This window comes from Nyctereutes procyonoides, unplaced genomic scaffold, assembly GCF_905146905.1.
Source record: "Nyctereutes procyonoides isolate TBG_1078 unplaced genomic scaffold, NYPRO_anot_genome, whole genome shotgun sequence".
Taxonomy (NCBI): domain Eukaryota; kingdom Metazoa; phylum Chordata; class Mammalia; order Carnivora; family Canidae; genus Nyctereutes; species Nyctereutes procyonoides.
The window spans coordinates 25,335,253-25,361,149 of NW_026575134.1; the positions used below are offsets into that span (position 1 = coordinate 25,335,253).

The following is a 25,897-nucleotide window of genomic DNA, read 5'->3' on the forward strand; positions in this document are numbered from 1 at the left end:
CAGGCTCCTCCACGTGCTGGGGCTCCAGCAGTCAGTCACCCAGCCCCAGGGGGCCCGAGGCCAGGATCCAGCTGCCCTGTGGGGACCTAGCGCAGGAGCCCATGGGCTGCAGGTCCAGGCCAGCCCTGCTGTCCCCAGAAAAGCCTCTCAACGCCCCAACCTCAGGACACACGCCCCCACCCGGAGTCCACACAGGCTCCCAGGTGGGCGACTCCAGCACCAGCACCCTCACCCCCGTGGGATTCCCGCTTTCCTCTAAGGACAGGAAGGTCTCCCAGGGGAGGGCGCGCACCCTCGGCTCTGAGCCCGTTTGCTGTTGCAAGTTCAATAAAGTGTTGTTGTGTGAAAATGCACGGCCGGCTCGTTTCTGCATCTCCCGGGGCTCTGTGCACGGGGTGCGGAGACACGCCCAGAGAGGAGGAGGGGGGACCACCCGGCCCCGACCAGCCCCTGCAGGGGTGCCGCCAGGCACACACAGCTGACATCCCCACGTGCCTTGCAGGGGCGGCCAGACGCCAGGGTCAAGACCATCAAATAATTTACTGCGACTCAGCCTGTGCCCCGCGGGCCAGGACGGGGCTGGGGAAGAGTGACAGCTGGGGGGGTGCCCATGGCCTCAGTTCACGACAGTCTGTGCAAAGCGCCCTGGGAGGTCCGTGCTCCCCCTGTCCAGGGGGCCTGGGCTGGCCGGGCCCCGGGGGCGCTTCCTTCCTTCCTCGCCTTCCTCCTTCCTCCGTCCGCGCCTCCTCCCGGCTTCCGGCACCTCCTCGCCCCAAACCTGTGCGCCTGGGGCACAGAGGGCCAGCGGGGCTGCCAGCGTGGCCCTGGAGGGGACATCAGGACAGCAGGCACTTGCAGCTCATGCAGCCTGGGCCTCCCTCGTCGGGCGGGCTCAGCTTGCGCACCTTGTGCTGTCGAATCTCTCGCACCAGCGTGTAGAAGGCATCCTCCACGCCCTGGGAAGACGGGGCTGGGTGAGCGTGCGGCTCAGCCCGGAAGCCTGGCAGCGCAGGGGACCGAGGGACCCCAGCATCAAGCTCATGCATCATCCCAGCCCCTCCCCAGCGCCTCCCCACCCCGCCCCCACACAGGCAGCCCAGGGCTCCCCCCATCAGGCGGCTTGGCCCTCAGGAGCTCCCCCACAGGGCAGCCCCGAGGTCTGGCTCCCAGCTCTAATATCCAGGGTCCCACTCCTGTCTTACCTACCACCCTGGTCCCCCACAGCCCGTTAAGAGGGCAGGGCCCGCACAGGCCCATGGGGCTTTCTGCGGGCAGGGGGCCAGGGCCCCAAGGTCACCACTCGGCCTGGCTCAGGGCAGCTCTCTGGGGACCTCTGCCTCTCCCTGGAGCTGTGTCAGCCCAAACCCTGGGCGCCGGCCTCCCTCGCTGCCCTGCCGTCCGGGGACACTTACAGCGCTAGGGGCCGCTGGGTCCCGGGGGTCCCGGAGGGTCCCAGAGGGTCCCGGAGCTGGAGCCAGAGCCAGACCGGCTGCCCTGTGTTGGGGGAGAGGGGGCAATAAGCACTGCTCCCTGGCAGGGGCGGGGCGGGGCGGGTCCCCAACAAGCTGCGGGGTGGGGAGCCGGCTCACCTGGCGTGTCTTGGCTGACGTCTCGATGTAGGGGATGCCGTAGCTGCGGGCGAGGTCCTGCGCCTGCCGGGACTCCACGGTGCGAGCAGCCAGGTCACACTTGTTCCCCACCAGCACCATGGGCACGTCGTCGGAGTCCTTCACTCGCTTGATCTGCTCCCTACAAGGAGGAAGGTGGGAGCCGGTCGGTAGGCTGCAGGCACGGCTGCATCCGAGACCCTGACAAAGAAACACGAGGAGAGGCAGAGGGACAGGTGGCCCCGAGGGCCGGCCGGAGGCTCACCTGTACTGGTGGATGTCCTCAAAGGACTTGGTGTTGTTGATGGCAAACACACAGAGGAAGCCCTCCCCTGTGCGCATGTACTGGTCCCGCATGGCGCTGTACTCCTCCTGGCCCGCCGTGTCCAGGATGTCCAGCAGGCACGTCTCCCCGTCGATGACCACTTGCTTCCGATAGGAGTCCTGCGGCACGCCAGTGCTTCAGGACGCCCCGCCCCACGCCTCGGAGGACGGGGCCACCCAGCCACCAGCCCCTTCTAGGTCCCCAGGTGCCACCCCCAGGTCCCACGAGCAGGGGCCGCCCTCCTGTGGAGCCCACAGCAGGCTCAGGGCTGGGTGTGCTCACCTCGATGGTGGGGTCGTACTCATCCACGAAGTGGTTCTGGATGAGCTGGATGGTCAGGGCGCTCTTGCCCACGCCTCCAGCGCCCACTACCACCAGCTTATACTCCGTCATGGTTCCTCACGAGATGCAGCACAGGACGCCGAAGAGGTCTCCTGTCCCACCTGCTGAGGAAGCTGCTCTCAGCCCTGAGCCAGCCCCCGCGGGGCAAACCGCCCGGCCCCAGCCCGGTCCCGGTCCCCAGGCCCCGCACAACCAGGGAACCGGGCGGCAGCCGCCCACCTGTGGCACCTACAGCCGGGGGGGTGGGAGAGCCCCCACCTCGCCGGCGCTCATGGCTGCGGGAGAGCAGGGAGCCGGCCCCCCAAAGGGAGAGCTGACAGCTGAGAGCATCTCCCAACCACGCACCCAAATTAGAAGTTGCTGGGTAGGCAGAAAGCGTGCACTGGAGGGACCCGGAGGCCCTGCAGGCTGAGATTACCGCCCCTCCCCGCAGGAACAGGTCCTGCCACAGCGGAGCGCAGCAGCGTGCCCGGGCAGGCCAGAGCCCCGCCGCGCCTCGCTGCACCGGACTAGCATCTGCGGAGCGCCCGCGGCCGCCAGCTGCTGCTCCGGGGGCGAGGCCCGGGCCCTCCTGTCCCGGGGGGAGCCCCAGGCCCGCGGCCGCTCGAGCGTCGCAGGAGAGCAGCGGTGGGCTGCGGGGACGGCGGGCCCGGGAGCAGGCCGGCGGGGTAGGCGCGGGGACGGCGCTGGGCCGCGGCATCCGACCCAGCTCCCGGTCTGGGAGGTTTCGGGACGCGGTGCCCGGGGCTCCGGTCCGAACGCCCGGCTCGCCCGCTGCCCGGGCCTCGGGGGCGCGCCTCTGACCACCTGGGGGGCCCGCACGCGGCCCGCGGAGGGGAGGGCGCGGACGCCGCCGCCGGGGGCGCCCCCGCACCCCGCACCCGCCGCAGCGCCCGCCCGCCGCCCGCGGCTCACCTGCGCCCCCGCGCGCCCCGCCGCCGCCGCCGCCGCCGCCTCCACCGCCCCGCGCCGCAGCCCCGGCCGCCCCCGCCCCGCCCCGCCGCCCCCGCCGCACTCACCGCTCACTGGCGCGACTGCCCCCGGGGCCGGGGCCGGGGCGGGGGCGGGGAAGGGGGCCGGGGCCGGGGCGCGCGGCTCGCCCAGCGCATGGGCTCCGTCCGCGGAGGGTGCGGCTCGGGCTGCGGGCGGCAGGCGCGGGCGGGCGGGCGGACACTCGGGGGGAGGGCGCTCACGCCCCGCCCCGCGCCCGTCCGTCACGCAGGCGCGGCTCGCCATTGGCCGCGGGCGCCGGGCCCCGCCCCCGGCCCGCCCCGGCCGGCCCCGCCCCTCGCCGGTTGGCCGGCCCGCCCGCCCGTCACGGGCCGCGGCCGGGCGGGGCTTCCGGGAAGCGGCGCGGAGGGCGGTGCCCGGCCCCGGAGGCCCTCGTGGGCCGCGGCCTGGGGGGCTGGGCTGCGCCCGCGGGCGCTCCGCGGGGGCGCGAGGGGCGCGGGCCGGGGCGGCGGCCTCCGCGGGGAGCTGCCCGACAGGACCGCGGGAGGCGGTGCACCGGGGCGGGGGCGTTGCGGGCCGGCGGGAGCCCGTGTCCCGCGGGGGGGGCTCCCTGCGCCGCGAGGCCCAGCGGAGGGGTCAGGCCGGGAGACGAGGCTCGGGGAGGGTCAGGGTCGGCGCGGCGGCGGGCGGGCGGCCGGGACAGGAGGCGGGTGCCGGGGCAGGTCGGGCCGCGCCCCGAGCTCTGGGGCCCCATGGCCGGGACTCGGTGCCCTACACCCCCGTTCCCATCAGGTGGCTCCGGAACGGGCGCCTGGCACCTTGGCTTCGTCGTGCGCGCGGCACCCGGGGCGCCCAGACCACAGGGGGCAGCGCGGCGCGGAGCATCGTTTGATCCCTCCCCAGGGGTCTCGCTGGGCCGCAGCCGCGCCCCTCTCCCCAGCCTCCCCCTGCAGGCCGGCCCGCCCAGCCCCCCAGCCCGGAGGCTCCGGCCCTGCAGACGCTTGCGCGGGGCCCAGTTAACGACGGGCCCTCGGGAAACCAGCCCGAAAGCTGCCCGAGGGCAGCGTGCCGACGGCTCCCCCATCCCGAGCGCGAACACGCACACCCCGCATCCTTTCCAGACTTTCAAAAAAGACGTGGTTTCGACATTTTTTTTTTAATTTCAAAGTAGTGCATCAACACACCGTGCTTGTTTACAAAAAGGAAGAACGGTGCAGCCCGCAGGAGGCCCAGCCTCGCCCCTCCCGTCCTGCCCCCTCCGGTGCTGGCGCGCGCTGTTCTCGTGGAGCCCCCCCCACTGCAGGCCGTGACCTTGGCGGGCCCCTCCGGGGGCTGCCCCGCCCGCACACATCGCCGACAGCACGTGCCGAGGCCGTGGCCGGTTGGCCGGCCAGTGCACTGCGCGGTGGCTAGGACAGAGCCCGACGCGCGCTGACGCGCACAGACGCGGAGTCAAGGAGCGGCAGTGAAAGCGAGTGGCGGCGTCCCCCGAGAGCGCAGACACCCCAAACCCCTCCCAGTGTCCAGGTCTGCATTTCCCTCGTCATCGGGGGCGCTTTCCTTTTGTTTTGGCATCGCCACCCTTGGACGAGGGCGTCCCTCCCGCAGGGCCAGGGCCGGGAAAGGTGGGCGCTGGGCTCCGCCTGATAACCGCCTTCGCGGGCGCTGACACCCGGCCGGTCCGCGCAGGTCCCCCCGCCCGGTGGGGCCTCACCTCCGCCCCGGCTCCCTCCCAGCCCACGGGCGCCCAGGACTTGGGGCCCTACCCTCCGGGCCCCGAACGCGCCCGCGGCCGCCCCGCCCCCGGCCTGCCCTAGCAGCCGTTGCTAAGGGGCGTGGCTCGACCGCGGAGCCTCGGAGAGTCCCGCGGCCTCATGAATATTTGAGCATTCAAATGATGCCCCAGCCCCGTTGCCATGGCGCCCAGGGCCGCAACCCTGCCACCGGAAGAAGGACCCCGAGTCGGAAGGCGCGCCCCGCGGCGGAGGGCGCCCGGCCCGTGGCACCGAGACCGACCCCTTTGGTGAGAGCCCAGCACACCTTTGGGCCTGGGGCCTCAGGCCTCGCTGCACCTCCCCCGTGCCTGGGGGGAAACTGAGGCCGAGGGCTGCCCCAGGATGAAGCAGCAAAGCCAGTGGGGGCTCAGCGGTACCCCCAGATGTCCAATCTGGTCTCCAGGGGCTCAGCCCACGACCGGTAGCCGTGCTCCGAAGAGTTCCCAGGCCCCAGGGTAGGAGGGACCCCAGGCTCTGCCCCTGCAGGAGAGGGGGAGGTGGGGACCCAGACTCCCTTAGTGAGGACCTAGGAGAGACTAGGCCCTGCCCGCAGCGCCCCTCCCTCTGCGGCGAAGGGGGGAGGCGTGGAGTGAACCCAGATTGCTGCTGAGCCAGGCCAAGGGCTGGCATTAGCCTGGGCCGTGGAGGCAGAGAGTGGCAGGCAGGGTGGCCACAGGGCCCCGCGCAGCACGGACAGGTCCAGCCAGTGCATGCACGTGAGGGGACACTACACATGTGAGCTGCAGCCAGCGACCCAGGCCCTGCCCCTTGGACCTGAGACTTTTGGGGCCGGACAGGACCGTCCGCTGGGCCCAGTCCGGGGTAGGACCGCTGGGCGGCTGCTGTGAAGCACAGAAGGAAAGCGTGGTGGGCTTGGCCCTTCATGCTGCCCACGGGCATCCTGGGGCTGCAGCCGGACCGGCCCCTGCACTCCCCACACCCCAAGGCTGGCAGGCCTGGGATGGGAGCGAGCAGCGTAGTCCCAGGAGGCACGTGCTGAGGTCCCCAGCCAGGCCTGGGGCTTTTCGCCCACTGAAGAAAGGTAGATGGCAGAGGAAGCTTCTGGAAAGAAATCCTGGCTGGAGACCCGATGAGTCTGTATGGTGGGGCTCACCTGCATGGCCTTCATCTCCTTGGACCCCCGGTGTATGGGTCACCTTCCAGGTGAGGCCACTGAGGCACACAGAGCCCGCGCAGCACCCCTCCAGCGCCTCTGTCAAGGCCTAGCTGGCCACCCCCCCAGCCCAGGCACGATGGAGAGGGTGCGGCTTGAGTGTCTGCAGGGCCCAAGAGATGAGAGCAGCACTGGCGTGTGCACGCGCCACACTATCCCTTCTGAGAATCAGGGGAGTCTCTCTCCCGTGCGTTGCGGGCGCAGGAAGTGAGCATCCTGCCTGCCCGGGCCCCGCAGCCTGGGGCTCACTCAGTGGAACGCGTCGTAAAACACAGAGAACCCCAGAAGGAGTCAGACTTAGACGGAAAGTCAATCCAGGAAGGGCAGGAGGGGATACTGGGCAGGGGTCAATGAGGCCTCAACCCACACTGGGGGTTCCCAGAACATTCCAGGCGGACTTCTGGCTCTACCCCTGGACATGATTCTGGGATCCGGGGTCAGGCCAGGCATCTGCATCTTTAAGGAGCAGTACCAGGTGAGCCTGGCGCAGGTGTCCAGGGACACGGGCTCCTGTGGAGCCTGGGGGTGAGGGGGCTTGGGAAGGACAGGGTGCCAGGTGGCCAGCCCATGAGAGTCCAGAGAGGCAGACCCGGGACCCCTTTTGCAGAGAGGATGGTCAGTCACCACCCGACTGTCTTCCTCATCAACCCATCCAGGTGCCCCATCAGGATGATCCAAAGGACCTGAGGGCCGGTGCCTACACTGACAGCCCCAAGCACCTCCACACCTGCCCACTTCTGCCCTGTGTCCTCCTCCCTGCCTGTCCCAAGTCCCCTGGGCACAGCGACCTGGCCAGGAGGCCACCCCAACTCCCTCCTGCAGGTGCCACCTGGAGACACATGCTGCCTCCGTGCCTGGATGTTTGACCCATGGTGGGAAGAGGCAGTGCCTCCAGGTGAGGGGGCTCAGTGGGCGGAGGGGTGGGGTGCTTGGGAGCCTGGTCCCGGGCCCCCAGGTGTGGAGACACACACACAGGGCCTGAGTCAGTGGCTTGCGGCTGGCCGCGGCTGATGGAGTAAACGTGACCTGGGGCCAAGTGGCCCCCTCAGGCCCACAGCCTAGGCAGGACCTCCGAGAGGGGAGCCTGGGCCCAGCACCCCCGCTGCGGACCTTGGAGGATGGGGTGCCCCCGAGCCCGCGGGCAGGCTGAGACTAAGAGGCCGAGAGCCCATCGGAGCCGGGCAGGAGGAGCCCCACGGGCTTGCCGTGCGGGGTCCCCGCCAGGCTGTGGGTGCGAGCAAGAGCCGAGGCTTCATAGCTCTGCCCTCGGCCTCTCCCAGCAGGTTGTGTGTGAATGGACCAGTCCTGCGACAGAGCCCATGGGCTGTGGCCTAGCACAGCCACTGTCCAAGTGCGGGAGCTGGGCTGGCAAGGACCATACAACCCCCGGCCACAGAGCAAGGACCCAGGCAGCCGTAGGGACAGCCATGGCGAGCGGCTGGTACAGGAGTACCTGTCACCTGCCCGACTGGTGAGCGCTGGGGGGCCGGGGCTCAGGCTGCAGGGGTCTGCATGGGGCACCACCGTTCCAGGCCCGATGTCCAGCCAGCCCTCTGGCCTGGATGGACGCTCTCAGCCCTGCACCATCCTCAGGGCCGCCCCAGGCATCGGGGACAGGAGGCAGGGAGGCCGGCAGGCATCGCCCAGTGCACCCGTGGGCCAGGCGTCAGTGGCCGCTCCGCGAACCGCTCCAGGAGCCAGGGAAGCCCCTAGTTGGAGCAGCTGCTGCTCTGGGGGGAGGCCGCGCAGCAGACTGTCCAGGTGCGGGGCGCACAGCAGGTGCGAGCTGCCAGGGCTCCCTGAAACCGCGGGCTAAGTAGGGCGCCCTGCACCCAGCGCAGGCTGCGTAAGTGGGCTCCACCGCAAGGTCCTGCTCGCTGACGGGGGCAGCTGGTGGGGTTTTCTCCCAAAGCCCCCGCTCCCACCCTGGGGCCACCAGGACACGTGGAGCCTCGTGACTCCCGGTTCCCACCCACAACCTCTCCGGGCAAGTCGGCGCCTCATGCAGTGGGGGCCACGCTAAGGGGCTCCCCGGGTACAGCCCCCCCCACATGCGGAGGGAAGCCTGGCTGCCCGGGGTCTCTGCCCCACCCCCCGACGGCTCTCGGAAGCCTCCGCACGGCCTCATCAGTGAAGGTGGAAGCAACTCGGGCCCGGCCCCCGCCCCACAATGCAAGCTGGCTCCCGTGCGGGCGGCCCTCCCGTGGGCCTGCAGGCCCAGGGCTCCCCGCTGTCTTGGGCCAGCGCGGACCCCAACGGGATGCCTCCCCAGGGCACAGGTTCACGGCTACAGGCCACCTCTGTCCCACCTGCCCTGGGGTCCTGTGTCCCCTGCACATGTGAGGCCTCGGTTCAGACAGCCCGGATGGGCTCATGGGAGGGCCAGCATGCCCAGAACTTGGGGGATGCTCCCGTCTTGGACCGTCCTGGGGCCACAGGGAGACCAGGCTGCAGTGACAACAGCCTGACTCTGAGAAGGCACCCGGGGCACTGGCCCACCTGTGCATGGAGCGGACTGGGGACAGCACTCCCTGCCGGGGACAGCGGGACAGGGAGGGTCCAGCCTGGCCACGTGGGGAGGGCCAGGGGCAGGGCGCCAGGAGGGCAGTGAGCCCCACCACACCCTGGCTGGACCTGGAGGTGGACCCAGCCTTGCCACCCAGCCAGTGGCTCCACACACCAGGAGCTGCGGTAGCCACGGACATTCCCGGTGTTCACGTGCGTCTCTGTGTTTCGTTTCCTTTTCATTTTGTGTTCATTCATGGGGGAGGGGTGCAGGGCCCAACGGGGGCACTGCAGGAGTAAGCAGCCCTCACGTCCCCCCAACCCGGTGCTAAACCCACCGTTCCACCGTTGAGTTGTTTTGTTGTGGGACCTGTTGGAACAGCATCTGGGCAGCCCCACAGCCGGAGGCAGAGGCGTCCCTGGGAGGGAGTGACCACTGTCCGGTTCCAGGGCTGAGTCCTCATCGATTTCTGCAGCGGGCCCTGGCCCAGGTAGATGACCTTGGACTGGTGAACATGCTGGAGATGTGTGTCAACACCCGTGAGAACAGCCTGGGGAACTTTGGTGAGAGCCCCTCCCTGTCCACACCCTGCCACTGGCGAGTTCAGACTTCTGTGGGAGGGCCTGTCCACTTGAATGCTGCCAGGGAGGCTCTGGTCTTTGGACCACTGCCCTCCATGGGCCTGCCCTGCACCCCACAGGCACGCCTTGCACCCCACGAGCCTGCCCTCCACCCCAGAGGCACGCTCTGCACCCCACGAGCCTGTCCTGCACCCCACAGGCCCATCCTACACCCCACAGGCATGCCCTATACCCTACGAACCTGTCCTGCACCCCAAAGTCCCATCCTACACCCCACGAGCCTGTCTTGCACCCCACAGGCCCATCCTACCCCCCACGGGCATGCCCTATACCCACGAGCCTGCCCTGTACCCCACAGGCCCATCCTACACCCCAAAAGCCTGCCCTGCACCCCACAGGCCCATCCTACACCCCACAGGTACACCCTACACCCCATGAGACTGCCTTGCATCCTGCAGGTCTGCCCTGCACCCAACAGGCCCGTCCTACACCCTACAGGCATGCCCTACACCCCATGAGACTGCCCTGCACCCTGCAGGTCTGCCCTGCATCCAACAGGCCCATCCTACACCCTCTGCAGGCATGCCCTGGGCCCACAGGCCCCCCTGCACCACTCTTTCCAGGGATCAGGACTGTCCCGCAGGGTCAGTGCCCTGTTCTTCACAGGAGTCTAGCTCAGAAGCCTTTGCCAGGGATTTGGGGTTGCACAGGGACAAGGGGCTCCTGTGCTCTGGCACCAGTGCCGCAAGCTGATGGGGGATGTGGTCTGCAGTGCCTGCGCAGGACCCGAGCTGTAGGGCCCCCTGGCCGGCGGGGCTCCCCTCCTCCAAGCCAACTCCCAGAGCCCGGGGGCCTCTCCCCCGCCCCTCCAGGGGCTCGGTGGGCTGAGGCGCACCTTTTGCACGCCTCCCGGTGGGCCTGCTCCGCTCCAGGCCAACCGCCGCCGCTGGGGCTCCAACAGCCACGGAGCACAGAGGCAAGGGCCACCGATGCCCCGGGGGGCGCAGGGAAGGGAGGGGAGTAAGGCCTTGCCACCCGCCTGTGGCCCACAGGGAAGCACCTGCCCAAGCTCAGCCAGCTGAAGCTGAACGGCAGCTGCCTGGGCTCCGTGAGGTGAGTGCCCCTCTCGGGCCTGGGGGTGGGGAGGGTCCCCACGAAGAGGCTCCCAGGTGACCTGCCGTCACCACCTCCCGGCCCTCGTGCCCACCCTGCCAGCCTGACCCCGGGACATGTAGCTTGTGTGACTGACCCTCCTGTTGGGCGGAGGCACCTGCTGAGGGCGACACACGCCACCCAGGGCCCGCGGTCAGCGTCTGGCCTGTCACCCCAGGCTGTGCGGCCGACAGGGTCTCCAAGGACCCATCATGGGGTGCCTTGAAGGTGCCCCCAACCTTCAGCAAAGGGTCCCCAACCAGCAAGGGGTCTGTGGTGGGGGCCCCCACACCACCGAGCCTTCAGGGGTGGGCATCCCCACGCCGGGGGGTGGGGGGGGCAGGAGCCGGGGCATGCTGGGGCCCATCAGCCCCGCGGGTGAGCGCGGCCTCGCGTACAACCCAACAGCATTTTAATGATCAACTTGAAAGACAAAATTCAAAACTAAGGACCAATGAACGTCCTCCATGTACCTCACTGGCTGGAAAGAACAAAGCGGAAGCACAGTGGGGCCGTTTAGGTGTTCAGGCAAAGCAGGCCGCACGGAAACACGGCCGGTTTGGGGCGCCTGGTGGGAGCAGTCAGCGCAGCATCCGCCTCTCGGTTTCAGCTCAGGTCATGATGTCAGGGTCCTGGGATCGAGTCCCGAGTCTGGCTCCGCGCTCAGCGCAGGATCCTGTCTCCATCTGCCTCTGCGGGCAGCGCTGGCTCCCCCTGCACTGTGGGCGGGAACCCCCTTTCCTCTCGCCCCGTGGGGCTTTGCGGGCGATTTCCACGTTCCTGGGCTTGTAGACTGACCCGTCCAACCTCTGCCTTTGCGATCGCAGGGCACTGGCACCGAGTGTGTGTCCGCGTCCACGTGTCCCCTTCTGAGGACACCAGTACCCACCCCACCATGAGCACCCACCTGAGCTCCCGATAGGGTCACGTGCTGGACGGCTGGTGTTTAGGACGGCTGCATGTGCGTTTGGTGGGGCTGCGGGCGACACGATTCACCTGTAACAGGGGAAGTGCCCTCCTTTGAACCTGTAGGAACAAGCGGGTTCCCAGCACTCCTCCTACGTCGGTGTGGGCAGGTGGTCGCGGGTGTACACTGTCCTACACCAGCCACCGGGAAGAGGATGGCATGGGGACGCGCCTCCCCACTCACACCACTGCCGCCCAGCTCCGGGCAGGACCCCAGCCCCCTGTGAAGCCAGGGATCCCTGACACCAGGAATTCCCACATGTTTATAGTGTCTTTATGATCACGAATGAGGTCCCGTTCCTGTTGTGTTTTCTGGGTGATTATCACAGATGCAGACAAGCATCCTGTGGACAGAGACATTCTGCAAATCAGCGAAACCTCTCGGAGCCTTACACGCGGGTCTTATATCTGCCAACATCGTGTCTTTATTTTGTCCCTAGAAATACCGCCAAACTCACGTTGATTCGAGGAGTCTGTTAACTCCATTGGGGTTTCAGCGAGTTAGGAGGCTTGCCTTTCACTTCCCGGCCCTGCTCCTTTTCCTTACTTTCTGGCGCCAAGGGTGGACAGCAGCTCGTGCTCGGCCTTTTATCCCCAGGGCTGTGTGCGTGAGCTCCTCTGCACGGCGACAGGGCCAGAAAATGGTACCCCTCCTTCGAGCCGTCGGTGCGCGGGCTCCCGGGCCGCCACCACCTCCCACGCCTGCAGCAGCGCTACCCGGGTCACCGCGGCACCTGACACCCTTTGCTGGCAGTGCTCGCCCGGGTGCTCAGGGACGCCCCTCAGCGCCCCGGCGCCGTGCTCCTCGCGTTCTGGGATCCAGGCCCTACTCCAGGCTGCTTCTCCCTCTGCTCGTTCTTTTCGGCTGCTCTAACCTTGAAACTTTTCTTTTTTTTTTAAGATTTAAAAAAAGATTTATTTTTTTTAACTTATTTATTTAAGATTTATTTATTTATTCATTTATTCATTCATAAGAGGCAGAGACACAGGCAGAGGGAGAAGCAGGCTCCATGCACCAGGAGAGAGAGAGAGAGGCAGAGACACAGGCAGAGGGAGAAGCAGGCTCCATGCACCAGGAGCCTGACGTTGGACTCTATCCCAGGTCTCCAGGATCACGCCCTGGGCCCAAGGCAGATGCTCAACCACTGGGCCACCCAGGTGCCCCTCTCCTTGTTCTTTTTGCAGTTTGCTTCTGTCCTTTTTCCAGCTCCTTGAGCTAAATGCTCAGCTTAACTGTTGTCATCCTTCCAGTTTTTTTTTTGATAAACGTTTTGAAAGATGTAAATTTGTCTTCAGGTACAGCCTGGGGCAGGGTCCACAAATTTGGCACGCTTGGTTTTTGTCATCACTTCTTTTTTTTTTTTAATTTTTATTTATTTATGATAGTCAAACAGAGAGAGAGAGAGAGACAGAGGCAGAGACACAGGCAGAGGGAGAAGCAGGAGAGAGAGAGAGAGAGAGAGAGAGAGAGAGGCAGAGACACAGGCAGAGGGAGAAGCAGGCTCCATGCACCGGGAGCCCGATGTGGGACTCGATCCTGGGTCTCCAGGATCGTGCCCTGGGCCAAAGGCAGGCGCCAAACCGCTGCGCCACCCAGGGATCCCTTGTCATCACTTCTAAGTATTTGGTCATTTTCCTACTTAATCTGAGATGAGCCGGAACCTGTTATTCCCAATCTTTATTCTTCTATAAAAACGGAGCACCCCACTCTCAGCCGGGCTCGCAGCCGCCCAGCCTCCCCCGCCGCCGGGTCCGGCTGCGTGCCTTGGGTGCAAACCACAGACTCTGAAAATAAAGGGAATGAAACCACGGTCACCAGCTCGGAAATGAAGACAGAAGAGGGGAATACTGCAGGAAACCCAGTCAAGGAGAGATTGCATGGGAAGGCAGGAAGGACCGCGACGAGTACAGGCCGCCGTCCACACGCGTGACTGTGACCGCTGCAGGAGGAAACCGGGGTTGTAGAACAGAACAAATACTCAAGGATCAAAGGAAACTCATCAGACATAAACAAAACCTTTCAACTACAGACAGAAAGAAGAGAATGGAAAGCGGGCTGCCAGCGGTCCCTAATACAGCTACCCGGGTCTTTACCCCGGAGAGGTGAAATTTGGAGGCGGCCAAGGAAAGAGACCACGTCTTCTTTTTTTTTTTTTTTAAGATGTATTTATTTATGATAGACATAGAGAGAGAGAGAGGCAGAGACACAGGCAGAGGGAGAAGCAGGCTCCATGCAGGGAGCCCGACATGGGACTCGATCCCAGGACTCCAGGATCGCACCCTGGGCCAAAGGCAGGTGCTAAACCGCTGGCCACCCAGGGATCCCTGAGACCACGTCTTCTTTTAAGAAGAGGAAGAGGAAGGGAGTCTTCCTTGGGCTCCTCCACGGACACACGCACAGCAGAAGATGGGACCGTGGAAAGGAGGCCTGACCCCAGACTTCAAGGCCCAGCCAGCGTTTCTGAATGAGTTAGAGACCCGGAGTGGTTTGATTAGCACCCGCCCCCTTGAAAGGGTTGCTGGACATGATGTCAGCCAATTAAGAGATGATGGGAAAACCCACTCACGGCAACAGGCTGGGGTACACGCGGAGTGTCCCGAACTGAACGGCAGAGGCCAAGCTGGCCAGGTGAGGGGTGTGCGCGCTGGGCCGGGGTCTGAGGGCATCATTGCATGTCTTGAGGAGGGGGCAGGGGACGAGCATGGGCACATGGGAGCCGGGCCGTGAGGAGGAACGCAGGGAGACCATGCGGTAGGGACGGGGGAGACCCTGGGCCTGGGGCCTAGGAGCCACGCTCGGCTCCACCCCCAGCGACTGCCCCCCACCGGCTCCTCCCTGCAGCTGGAAGCCCCAGCCAGGGCCCCCAGTGACCTGCTCTTCCAAGCTGGGCTCCACACCCTTCTTCCCAGTCCGAATGCCCGAGAAGCTACTGTGAGGATAGTCAGAAATATTGGGGTACCCGCGGCACGGAAGGGAAAAGGCAAAACACGGTCCCAGAGGAGCACGGACCACCCAGGGAAGGGAATCAAGCTTCCAAACGTCATCATCCGAGATGAGACGCGGGAGAGACGTGGCTTCTTTGTATCTTGCAAACAATTGCATCCCCAAGGAGAGATGCGAGAGCCCAAAGGCGCTGTGGCAGGGACTCATGACGACCACGAACCCGCCACCTACAGCAGCCGAGCAGCGCTGGAAGGAGGAGGAGGCCCCAACACCTCCTCGGGGACCCGCACACCAGCGGCAGAGCTCCGGGCCTCAGCCTGGGGACGCAGGCGCAGTGCAAAGCACATGCCCTCGAGAACATCCCAGAAGCCGGCGGGAAGGAAAGGGACATGGAGTACAAGAGGAGCCCGCGGGTGGGGGGGGGGGGGCGAGGCCATAGCAGGGGCCGGGGCAGGGGTCTTGCAGGCACAGCTGGCTACAGGGGGGCTGCAATGGAGGAAGCCATCCAGGAAAGGCCAGAGGGAGGGAGGGAGGGAGGGAGGTAGAAGCCCCCAGGGCGGACCCCACGGGCAAGGGCCGCCCAGCCCAGCCCACCCCCAGGGCCGCAGGCAGCAGGTGCGGCCCCAAGTCATCCAGCACCGGGGCAGCACCACCCACCCTGCCCTGCCCTCCCCGCTGCGGCAAGGAGGGAAGGCAGGGGGGCAGCGGCTCTGGGGCCGCTAAGCCTGCAGGCGGCCTCCCACAGCCACGGGTCACTGGCACCCTGCAGGTGGACAGGGCCACGCGTGGGGGGTGGATGGGCGCGGAGGGTCGGGGCCTTCACGGACAGGCGTGGCCTCCAGCCCAGGATGGTGCTGACCAGCTGACCTGCCCTCTGTAGAGACCTGGGCACCTCCCTGGGCCGCCTGCAGGTGCTGTGGCTGGCTCGCTGTGGCCTGACTGACCTGGACGGCGTTGGCTCCTTTCTGGCCCTGAAGGTGGGTGTGGGGTGCCCCGGGCTGGGGAGACGGTGCCAGGCCCTGCCCTGGCTGAGCCCACTGCCGCCCCAGGAGCTCTACGTCTCCTACAACAACATCTCAGACCTGAGCCCGCTGTGCCTGCTCGAGGAGCTGGAGGTGCTAGACCTGGAAGGCAACAGCGTGGACGACCTGGGACAGGTGCGCTACCTGCAGCTATGCCCGCGGCTGGCCACACTCACTCTGGAAGGCAACTTGGTGTGCCTGCGGCCAGGGCCCAGCCCTTCCAGCAAGGTGCGTGTGCCGGGTACCCCAGCAGCACATGCACAGGACCGGGAGGCACCCTGCGTGCCCCCCCACACGGCCCCGGGGGCCTCTCTGCCCACCCGCACCCTGTGACTTGTTCACCATCAGCTCGTTCTCTCCTTTCGCTGGAGAACTTCTGGGCCAGGACCAGACCCCACAGGGCCCCGCAGGGCACCGCACACACCCGCCATGCCCCCCAGCCCATACGGCACCCCCATGAAGTGCATGCACGTGACACATGAAGCCATGCATGTCTGCGCAGAGAATCACACACCCACCCCCGTACAGGCCCAGTCCAATGGCCCCACCGTCCCCCACACGCGCCCGTGTGCTCTATGTGGAAATGCACTCCTTCCTCCTGGGCCCGTGCACACCTGGAGCTCACACTTGCTACCCTCCTGGCCTCAGCTGGATTGTGCCAGCGCACAAAGCTGCCCAACCCCTGAACCCTGGCTGTGAGCCAGAGAGTGAGATCACACTGGGGGAGAGCGCAGGGTCCCCACAGTCCCCCTGGGAGCCAAGAGTGACCCAGGCCAGCCCTGGGAGGGTGGGGCAGCATCACCAACCCTTGCTCCCCGGCCTCGCCCCACGGAGGTCTGGGGAAAGCAGCCACAGGACAAAGCTGGCCTGAAGGCCCCCCGGACCCAGGCCTACCCCACCTGTCCACCCTGCAGGTGCCCCGGGGCTACAACTATCGGGCAGAGGTGAGGAAGCTTATCCCCCAGCTGCAGGTCCTGGATGAGGTGCCGGCCGCACACACTGGCCTGCCGGCCTCCCAGAAGCTGGACCAGGACTGGCTCATGGTGAAGGAGGCCATCAAGGAGGCCGGTGTCTTCGATGGTCTGCTCCCTGGGCTGGGTATGCCAGCCATCCACCCGCCCTCTGGCAGGGGCCGCCCCCCCAGCCTGGAGACCTTACCGACGGAGCCCCAGAAGAGGGGGCACCCCCACCACCCCCAGGGAGAGAGCTCTGTACCCCGGCTCTCCCAGGCCTTGCAAGATGGACGGCCACATTTCCTGCCCCTTCCGGGCCTTACCCTTGGGCTCCTAGAGCCCGGGATAACCTCCCCGTGAGCAGCACCTGGGGGGCGTGGGCCTGCAGACACACAGATGTTGGGTGGCAGGGCTCCCTGTCTGTGGACAGTCTTGGCAGCGGGTGGGGTGGTTCTTGGGTGGGCCAGTTCAAGGGGGTTTCCGTGACCTCTGATTTTGACCCCCGGACAGATCATCCCCACGGAGCCAACATTCAGAGACTCAGCTCCGAGCTGTCCTTGCCCGACACCCAGCCTCGGGCCCCCAGGCCATGGCCCCTCTCCCTACTGGTCCCTGGGCGTCCCCTGCCTGAAAGCCTGCTTCCCAGGGACCCAGCTCCAGAGGATGACAGCAGCAACCTCACCCACGGTAACTCACCACCCTTGGCACAAAGCTGACCCTGCAGCCCCTCAATGCCAAACCAGACCCAGCCACACCCTCGTCCGTAGGTGCTGGCCGGGTCCTCTGCGGGAACCCCACCAAAGGCCTGCGGGAGCGCCGACACCAGTGCCAGGTACGCCCTGCCACCTGCAAGTGGGTCAGGACTGCAGTGCTACCCCAGGGGCCCAGCGTCCTGGCCTGGCGGTACCTTGCCTGCAGGCACTGCTGGCCACACGCCCCTGCTCTCCCACAGCCAGAGACATCCTTCCATCTGCAGGGTACCCCCCACCCGGCCCCCTTGAAGACTGTGCCCCCAAACCAGCCCTCTGTCTCCCCAGGCCTGGGCAGCACCGGAGCCGCTGCCCCCACACAGGCTGGAGGACCCGGCTGCCAGTGCCTCTATCCCAGGGCCTGACCGGACAGACAGCTGCGGTGACCTCCTGGCCTTGGCTAGGCTTCCGGCCCACAGGGAGCTACGCCTGCAGTGGGTGCATGTCCTGGCTGCTGGGAGGTCATGGCTGGGGGCTGCCTTGGTACCCAGGTTGGCTGGAGGAGCTGGCTGTGGGGGCCTGAGGCCGGGGGATCGTCCCAGGGCGGGGGACACTCATTTGGGATTAGCTCTAAGGGCAGGGCGGCAGCTCTCTCTCCCCTCTAGCCCCCTCTCTGGTAGGTCCCTGGAGTCCCAGCAGGAAGGTGCCACGGCCCCCGGGGGCCCACGGAGGAGCCCTGAAGAGCAAGAGGACAAGTCTAGGCCCAAGACTCCCTCCGGCCCCCCATGCCTGGCCCCAGGTATTGAGAATGATCCCACACATGGCCCCAGACCAGCATTCATCAGCTGGGGCCCCGTCCTCAGCTGGACTCGGCAAGGGGCTGGAACAGGGAGGTCCTCTCCTGGGGCGGGGGGGTGCTTGCAGGCAAAGGGTTCCAATCCCTGAGCCCATGGGATCAAAGGCCACAGCAGCTGGACAGAGGGGTGTGAGCAGGGAGTCTGGACCAAAACAGAGGGCAGGCCCACTGGGCAGGGAGCAGGGCACAGGCCCACAGAGGGGAGAGGGCACCAGACAGGCCAGGAGACCGAGGCAGGGAGGCGGCTACGCTTACTCTGCACAGAGGCCTGTGCTTGGCTCAGGACACCGGCTGCAGAGTGACCACGGCTGAGTGGAAGACCCCTCACCCAGCAGAGCCCAGGGATGCTTCCTGGAGGAAGGGTCTGAATCGACTGGTAGAACCAAGTGGGCAAGCCTGGGAAGGGGCGCCATAAGCAGGGGCGGCAGGTGCACAGGCTTAAAGGTGGGCTGAGTGGCCCTCCTGTGGCTGGGGAGTAAAAGGGCCAGGAGGGAACAGGGGCACGGCAGGCAAAGCCTCTGGCCTTCCCTGCGCTGGCCGGTGTGGGGAGGGGCTGGAGGGGGGCCCTGGGGGGTGGGGGGAGAACAGGCAGGGCAGCAGGGTGGAGCGGTGACAGACAGTGGGGACTCAGAAAACAAGGGGTACCGGAGCCTCCCACCCCAGGCCAGGGCCAGGTGAGACGTCCGGTTTGCCCTGACGGGGGTGCCAGGGGCTCACTCTACCCAGAGGTTTAGGACCTGGCCCAGGGCCACCCTTGGTGATGGGACCCAGTGACCCAGAGCCAGAGCCCAGGCCAGAGGTGGGTCTGGCCCCAGCAGCAGCCCGAAGTCATGGGGCTATGGAGCCACACTTCCCAGGGGAACCCAGGAAGTGCAAGAGAGGGCTGCTGCCTTGGGGTGGGGGCAGCGAAGGGCTGGGGGAGGGGCCACAGTGGGCACTGCCACCTTGCCTGTGGTGACCCCCACCCTCTGGGGCCCCTCCTCTGACAGGCTATCTTTGTTTTCCAGAGCCTTCCAGGACCTTGGGCTGTAACCTGATCCCCTGTCCCCCCAAGATGCCTTCTGATTCCAGCCACAGCTCCTGGGGGGCCACAGGCCTGCAGTTCCAGAGGCGCAGGCTCAGAGCTCTGTGCAGCTTAGGGCCTGGCCTGGGCCAGGGAGCTGGCCTGGGGCAGGGGCTGGCTGCAGGGACGGCTCTGAGAGCCCTGGAGGTGACCTCAGGCCCAAGCCCTCGAGCCCAGGGATGTCCAGGCCCAAAGGCAGCACCAGATCCAGCAGTCAGAGTCCCCGGCCTGCGGTGCATGCCGCACCTGAACCCTATCACCCCAGCCCAGGCCCCCCCCTAGTGTAGCCCCCACCCCCCCACTGCCAAGCTGCCCGGGACCATGTGAACTCTGACATCAGGGAGTCCGGGGCATCTTGGGGAGTGTGTGGGGCCGGGTAATGGCTTGACACAGGAGAGACCCTTCTTGGTGGAGGGGAGTCGGGCACAAGAAAGAGGCCAGGCTGAGCGAGTCAGCTGCCCACTCCTCCCACGGGGCCTGGCTTCCCAGGAGGAAGGGGCAGGGGCAGGCCTAGAAGACAGGCTGGGCCTACGCCGGGGGGGGGGGGGGGGGGGGGGGGGGGGGGGGGGGGAGGCCAGCAGCGCGCCGGCAGGCCCTCCGGAGGCCAGTGTGCAGCCAGGCCTCCCATCCCCGGGCACCAGTGCGGCTTCTCGCCCACGCGGGACGGGCGGCCAGCTCCCTTCCCTTGGGGCGAGGGACCCCAAAACCAAGCGAATCCTTTTTGACTCCGGTGTACATAAATGCGGTTTACTTCGTTGGTGACGTTGGTCAATATATGATGCAGCTGGCACGGCCTGCCTCCCACGACTCTCCCAGCGCCGCCCCTCGGTCCGGGCACCCAACCTCCGCACCCCACACCCCCCGCACCCCTCGCACCCGCTACACCCGTACGTTAGGGCCCGCGGCAACCGGCGGGCAGGGCAGGAAGCGGAAGCCGAATCTGCTTTCAGCCGTGCTCTGCACCGAGAGCGCTACCATCGGGCAGCTCCGGTCCACGGTCTTCCTGCACACCTGCGGGCGCTGGGGGGGCGGGGCGTGGATGGGGCGTGGTCAGGAGGGGGCGGGGCACGTGAAGGGCGTGGTCAGGAAGGCGTGGGGCCAGGAGGGGCGGGGCAGAGGGAGCGTGGGGGCGGGGAGTGGCCAGGAGGGGCGTGGTAGAGGGAGCGTGGGGGCGGGGCCATGGTGGGGCGGGGCCGGGGCGGGGCGGGGCCAGGAAGGGCGTATAGGGGCGAGGCGCAGGGGGGCGGGGCAGAGGAGGGCGTGGGGGTTCGGAGTGCGGGGGGGGCGCGTGGAGGGGCGCGGAGGGGGCGGGGCGCCGGGCACAGCCCGCGCACGCGCGCACTCACCAGGACCCTGGGCTCCGTTCTGGCTTGGCGGTCCTCGAGGCACAGCCCGGCCTCTGCGAGGGCCAGTGACCAATGGGGTCGACCGGCCTCCCCCTCCCCCTCCCTGCCGCCGCCCGCCCTCCACGTCCGCGTCCTCACCGGGGATGGCGGGCAGGCGCTCCGGCGCGCGGGTCCCGGTGGCCTCGGGCGGGCGGAAGAGCTTGCTGGCGCTCTGCCGCGGGAAGGGGCCCCGCGTCCCGGTGGGGCGAGGGCGTCGTGACACGCGGAGCCCGCCCCCCGCGGGAAGGGCGGTCCTGGACGGAAGGGGCCTGGGGGGCAGGGCGGAGGCCTGGAGGTGGTCTTGAGTTACGGGGTGGGGGGCGGCCCCAAGGGGACCGGGGCTGGGGCTGGGGAGTAGTCCTTCGCAGGGACTCTGCGGAGGCCGTTTTTGCAGGGGGGAGGCTGGGAGGTGCTCACTGGGGCCTACGCCGTCTGGCCCGGGGCTCCCGCGCCCTGCCTGCGTGCGAGTGCTGGGTCCCGGGCATCTGCTCCAAGGTGGCGGCGGCGCGCCCGGCCTCTGGGAGCGGGAAGCGGTCAATGGACAAGTCGGCGTTGTCCACGAAGATCCTTGAGCCGCGGGACACGCCGTGGGGGGCCTGATACTTGCTCAGGACCTGTGGGGCAGCCGGGAGGGGCACGAAGGTCACCCCCACGCCGCGGGGCTCGCCCCCACCCCGCCCCCGACTGAGATGCACACTCACCTCGCCCTTGGGGTTCAGAAGGAGAGTCACGCATCCTCGGTTGAAGTGGAATCCCAAGGATGAAGGCAACTGCTTCTTCGTGCTGCGGGGCCCCTCGCCCCAAACCTGGTGCACGCGGCAGGGGGGTGGCAGGGTTAGGAGTGGGGGGGTCCCAGCGGTGCCACGAGGGCTCGCAGGCAGTGGGGCGCACCGTGAGGTGGTGCCAAGGCGCCAGCAGCGTGCCCGCCGGGAAGCGGTACATGCACACAGGGAAGTTTTGCACGAGCTGCTGCAGCATGAGGCCACTCAGGTCCACGGTCTCCTCCAGCGACTGGTTAAGGACACGTACAAACCTGTCCCGGCGGCTAACAGCCATGATCTTCAGGCAGGAACCCGTCGGGCTGGGCAGGGAGCAGGGAGGGTAGGGGCACTGCAGACAGGCTCGGGCACTCTACCCCCGCCGCCCCCGGTAGCAGACCCCCTCCTGCTGTGGCCTTGCGGGGTCACCCCCTCACCTCCAGCGGTGCCTGGGAGGCCCGTGCTCTGGACCTGCACAGGGCTCCCCCGTCAGGACAGTCTTGCCAGGCTGGTCCTGATGGGCTTTCCGGAGATCCGGGGAAAGGAGACCTGTTGGAAGGGGCACCTCCAAATGGAGCATCCACTGGGGACATGTCATGCAAGGCCAGACTGACCTGCAGCACGCTGAGGGTGGACTGGGGAGAACAGCTCCGGGGGTCCGATCCAGAGCAGGAGGGATGGCGGGACCCTGGAGGCTGAGGGAAGCAGGGGGATAACTCCAAGAACCGGGGGCAGGGGGTGGTACTCCCATGAGGGTGCCTCCGCAGCAGCAAGCATCACCCGAGACCCCCCTGGCCCCAGGAGTGAGACCGGAGAGGCCCCAGCAGCCTCGCCCTGGGCTGCTGTGAAGGTCAAGCTGTTGGGGGACGCTGTGTAGGGCTTTGGGCCGAGATTATGGCCCTGTGGGGGGGGAGGGGGGTCATGGGGGAGACCCACTCCACCTTCAGTCTGTGTCTGCATGTCCCGGCTGAAGCTCCTCGAGTGGGCCTCGGTGGGCTCAGAAGACTTGCAGCCCGGCGAGCGAGGTGGGCGTCCTGTCACCTTCCGCACTCGGCATCGCGCAGCCAGCTGGCCACTGCTGGAGCCAGAGTCCGTGCCCCCTGAGCTGCTAGTACCCACCAAGGGCAGGGTACTCCACTCAACACTCTTGAGACGCTGTTCCATGTGTCGTCTACGTAGCTCCGAGCCCCACTCACCCGACAGTGAGGCCTCTGGGGGTGACAGGGGCCGTGGGTGCCTGTGGGCCACAGTCGGCTGATCTGCTTGCTGCCTGGGGCTTCTAGCCCCCCCAAGGTGGGTGGGGCAGCCAGGGGCCCGGCCTGGGGAAGAGCCTCCGGGATGGACTGTGAGGGCTCGGGAGCCCTTTCCCTTCACCATGAACCTCGCCCTGCAGGTGGGAGAGCTGCCCTGGAAGGCGTAGGGGACTTGTGCCAGGACACCTGGGGTAGACCTTGGGGTCCGCCCTCCCCGTGCCCCTGGAGGACTGCCTGACTGGCACAGTTACTTTTGGTCTGAGCTGCACTCAATGTTGGTGAAGAGGTTAGGATACCGCTGGGCAATGCTGTTCCAGTCCACATCCTCCAGCCGGAAACCCTGGCCAGGAAGCAACAGGCATGTGGCCCTCGCCTCCCACGGGGCTCCAGCTGTGAAAGCTCGTGGGGAGCCTTGCTCACCTCCCTGGCAGAGGGGCCCTGGTCGCTCTCAGGGAGGTCGCTGAGTTCCAGCAGGGTTTCTGCGGTTACCACCTACCAGAGGGGAGTGGAGGCCAGTGGGCAGGCACCATGGGAAGGAGCCTCTCCCCTCTGACCTCACCGCTCCTGAGGCAAGCCTGAGGCCACACTTGCCGGGTGTTCCTCCCCACAGCCCTGGGGGTGGGGCGGGGCTGGGGGGGGCAGGCTTCCCAGGCAGGCCAGGGCTAACTCACCTGGAGGGGAGACCCTGGCTGTCCAGGGGACGTCCGAGGACTGGGGAGGGGACGCGGGAGGCAGGGCGGTGGGCTGAGGGGAGCTTACCTCCACACTGCCTGTGGAAGATCGCAGTATGCGACCTACCCAGGAGGAGCGGGCCAGCTGCAGGAGGCAGGACTTCTGGAAGGCCTGCAGCTCAGCCTCCAGCTGCTGTATGTTGGTGGTGGTCTGCAGCACACTTTCCTCCAGCTGGGACTTCTCCTGCTCCAGGAGAGCGCAGAGGTGTGCACAGTCTTCTCCAGGCACCGACCCCCATGGCCAGCCCTTGCTTGGGCCCTGATCCTCACCCCAGCTTGGGTCCCCTGCCCAACTCCCTGATCCCACCTGCCCCTCACCAGCTGGGCCTGTTCCTTCTGCTTTTTCAACTCCAGAGTCAGCTTCTGAACCTTGTTCTGCAGGAACCTTTCCTGATTGCGTGCACCCCTGGGGGAAGGGGCGATCTCAGCAGCTCCCACCTTGAGGTCAGCAGCCAAGGAGGGGGGAAGGAGGGGCTCCCCTTAACTGACATTGGGGGCCCAAGGGCCCAGAGTTCCACTGAGCCAGGCCAAGTCCAGCTCTGGGAGGTCTGGCTTGTAGGTGGGGGTCTAGGTCCAGTGGCTGTAAATGTATTCAGAGTTAGGGTCTGAGTACATTCAGAGCATATTCGCTTTTTCAGGGTTAGGGTGGGGGGTGAGGGTCCAGGTGAGGGTTAAGGCTAGAGGTACGGTCAGGATAAGAATTAAATTGGAGTGCTGGTCAGGCCCAGGGGTTGGGATAAATTGGGATAGGGTCAGGCGAAAACCAGGAGCTCGGGCCAAGCACTCTGCTGCGCACCTCTCAGGTGGGATCCCAGCCACCTCCTGCAGGACATGGCAGTGCCGGGCATCCGGGCGGTTCTGGATGGCCCACCTCAGAGCCTGGATCTCTAGTTCCCGTTGACCCCACAGCAGCCGCAGGGCGCGAGGGTCCAGGGACTCAGGGGCCAACCTGCAATGCCAGTGATCAGGCCCTGCCCTCTGGCTGACCAGACCCCCGTGGCTGACCACCCCTCCCTCCCTCCCTTACTGCAGGTTGGTGGAGAAGACCACCCGTGAAGAGCTGGGCTTCGTGTCCTGTGGGCACTTGGGAGCCACTGGGTCTTGGAGTGTGCCAGCCGGAGGCTCCCGGGGGCCATTGACCAGTGCTTGGCCCACAAGGGATAAGGGGGCCTCTTTCTTGGCTTCTTCAGCCTCTTGGCAAGACTGAGGGTCCATTCCCGATGTTCCTGGGAGAGCTGAGAGGATGGTGTGGCTGTCGTCCTCGTGTCCCATGTGTGGATACCCCTGTGGGGCTCTCCTATGTGGCTGCGAGTGTGTGCCCACGTCTGACCGCCCCAGACAGCACCATTTCAAAGAGGCACGTGTATGCAGGTGTGCACACGCACCCCACGGGACACTGGACTGCTGGTCATGTGTACGCCCGTGTCTGTGTATTTCTGACCAGGACAAGGCAGCAGGTCACCCCTTCGCCCCCCGCAATGTGTCACCTGGGCGTTTGCACATTTCCTGTTGTCCTCCCCCTATCATCCTTGCCTTCTAGGACCCGAGGTCCTGGTCCTTTGCCTGTGATGCCCCCAGGCCCAGGCCTTACCCCCAACACTCACCTGAGGCCTGAAGTCCAAACAGACCTAGGGAAAGAAAGGCTCTATAGTGTTGCCATGGATACCAGCACCTAGAAGGGGAGGGGCTGTTTGTTACCAGGAGCTTCCAGGGAGACCCCAGAGCAGGGCCCTGGGACCTGGACCCACCTCCTGACCCAGCCTGAAGGAGAAACTCTGAGAGGCGGGGTTGTTGCCCAGCTGGCCTTAGCAGGCCCCAGGGGCCCAGAGTGACCAGCAAGGCCTGCATAGTCACACACAGTGTGCCAGCCTTGGGGAGGCTCCCACAGCCTGACTATGGCAGCAGCGGTCATCGGGGGCATTGCTGCCCCGTGTATGGGAGCTTGCCAGGCCCTCACCTGCTGCGAGCCCCCTCCTGAGTGCTTCCCACAGCCTCTCGGCACTCAGAGGCCGAAGCCCACCTACGTAACCCCCAAGCCAGGAGCCTCCCCGTCCCCAGTCCATCTCCACCACCTCGGGGAGTTTTGGGGACTCTCAGAACCACGACAACAGTTACCTCTGCCCAGAACAGAAATGAGGCGGCAGACCTGACACAGACCGACGCCTTCCAGCCTCACCCCGCCCCGCGCTCATTCACCCCGGCTTTTCTGTAGGACTTCCTGTGCTGGGGAGCAGGTGGGCAGGAGGACCCCCGGGCCCAGCATGCGGGAGCGGAGCAGTCTCGGAAGGCCTGGTCCTGGACAGCACTGAGGTGTCCTGGGCTCGGCCTCCCCAGGGCACGGGGTGCGGGTGTGCCCGTCTCCAGGGGCTGCGGGCAGGAAGGCGGGGAGCTCAGGGTCTTTGTCTGGCCAGCCCGGCCCTTGAGGGCGGCGTTCTCCCCAGCAGGGCGGTCGGCAGGGCTGCAGCCGGAGAGGCCAGCGCGCGCCAGCCTCCCGCGGGGCTCACCGCTCCCCCACCCGCGCGGCCCCCCGCACCCGCCCCGATGGAGGCGGGGCGGTGGGCCCCCGGCCCTGGGCCCCCGGCGGCCCCTCCGGGCGCAGAGGCTGCGGGGTCCACGCCGGAGCCCCTCCCTGGGCAAGAGACTCATCGGGCCGGAGGCTTCCGAGGGAGGCGGCCCGGGACACCTGTCCCACGCGCCGCCGCGGGCCGGGGACGCGCTTCCGCGTGCTTCGCGGTCCTGGGGCGTGCGTGGACCAGGCTCGGCCCGCCCCTCCGCCCCGCCGAGCTCCGCCCACACCTGGGCGCCGCCGGGGGCGGGGCGGGCGGGGAGTCAATGGGAGGGGCGGGGCGCAGGCGGGGGAGCCA

The 25,897-nt window shown here is 67.0% G+C and overlaps 3 protein-coding genes across 19 annotated transcripts; 1 reads left to right on the forward strand and 2 right to left on the reverse strand.

Moving 5' to 3' along the window:
• Positions 1–521: 521 nt before the first annotated feature.
• On the reverse strand, positions 522–3,423 carry HRAS (HRas proto-oncogene, GTPase). 4 transcript variants are annotated; one of them, XM_055301016.1, is made up of 6 exons: positions 3,294–3,423; positions 2,215–2,375; positions 1,873–2,051; positions 1,590–1,749; positions 1,413–1,494; positions 522–956 (listed from the first exon to the last, which is right to left on the reverse strand). In XM_055301016.1, exons 2-5 carry the CDS (start codon positions 2,323–2,325, stop codon positions 1,417–1,419), a joined length of 528 nt encoding a protein of 175 aa, XP_055156991.1. In that variant the 5' UTR covers positions 2,326–2,375; positions 3,294–3,423; the 3' UTR covers positions 522–956; positions 1,413–1,416. The 4 variants fall into 4 exon arrangements, with proteins under 4 accessions (XP_055156991.1, XP_055156988.1, XP_055156990.1 ...); XM_055301013.1 differs by lacking the exon at positions 1,413–1,494; XM_055301015.1 differs by lacking the exons at positions 1,413–1,494; positions 3,294–3,423 and adding an exon at positions 3,190–3,206.
• Positions 3,424–3,899: 476 nt separating this feature from the next.
• On the forward strand, positions 3,900–19,409 carry LRRC56 (leucine rich repeat containing 56). Of its 8 annotated transcripts, none has more exons than XM_055301275.1 (13): positions 3,900–6,164; positions 6,831–7,069; positions 7,458–7,645; positions 9,156–9,243; positions 10,314–10,374; positions 15,204–15,300; positions 15,373–15,573; positions 16,260–16,443; positions 16,809–16,985; positions 17,066–17,130; positions 17,336–17,481; positions 17,653–17,786; positions 18,851–19,409. In XM_055301275.1, exons 3-13 carry the CDS (start codon positions 7,469–7,471, stop codon positions 19,186–19,188), a joined length of 1,668 nt encoding a protein of 555 aa, XP_055157250.1. In that variant the 5' UTR covers positions 3,900–6,164; positions 6,831–7,069; positions 7,458–7,468; the 3' UTR covers positions 19,189–19,409. The 8 variants fall into 8 exon arrangements, 7 of the variants coding, with proteins under 7 accessions (XP_055157250.1, XP_055157251.1, XP_055157249.1 ...); XM_055301276.1 differs by having other exon boundaries at positions 3,900–5,248; XR_008661336.1 differs by lacking the exons at positions 3,900–6,164; positions 6,831–7,069 and adding exons at positions 7,768–8,892; positions 18,127–18,205 and having other exon boundaries at positions 7,567–7,645; positions 18,851–18,938.
• Positions 19,410–19,495: 86 nt separating this feature from the next.
• On the reverse strand, positions 19,496–25,799 carry LMNTD2 (lamin tail domain containing 2). 7 transcript variants are annotated; one of them, XM_055301296.1, is made up of 15 exons: positions 25,149–25,799; positions 24,638–24,705; positions 24,061–24,268; positions 23,830–23,982; positions 23,352–23,439; positions 23,062–23,217; positions 22,723–22,794; positions 22,554–22,642; positions 21,991–22,286; positions 21,487–21,598; positions 21,183–21,372; positions 20,993–21,097; positions 20,709–20,905; positions 20,253–20,580; positions 19,496–19,926 (listed from the first exon to the last, which is right to left on the reverse strand). In XM_055301296.1, the coding sequence occupies exons 1-15, from the start codon at positions 25,223–25,225 to the stop codon at positions 19,786–19,788; spliced, it is 2,280 nt and encodes a 759-aa protein (XP_055157271.1). In that variant the 5' UTR covers positions 25,226–25,799; the 3' UTR covers positions 19,496–19,785. The 7 variants fall into 7 exon arrangements, with proteins under 7 accessions (XP_055157271.1, XP_055157272.1, XP_055157274.1 ...); XM_055301297.1 differs by having other exon boundaries at positions 20,253–20,305; positions 20,391–20,560; positions 24,638–25,226; XM_055301298.1 differs by having other exon boundaries at positions 19,795–19,926; positions 20,253–20,305; positions 20,391–20,580; positions 24,638–25,226.
• Between the last annotated feature and the right edge of the window lie 98 nt (positions 25,800–25,897).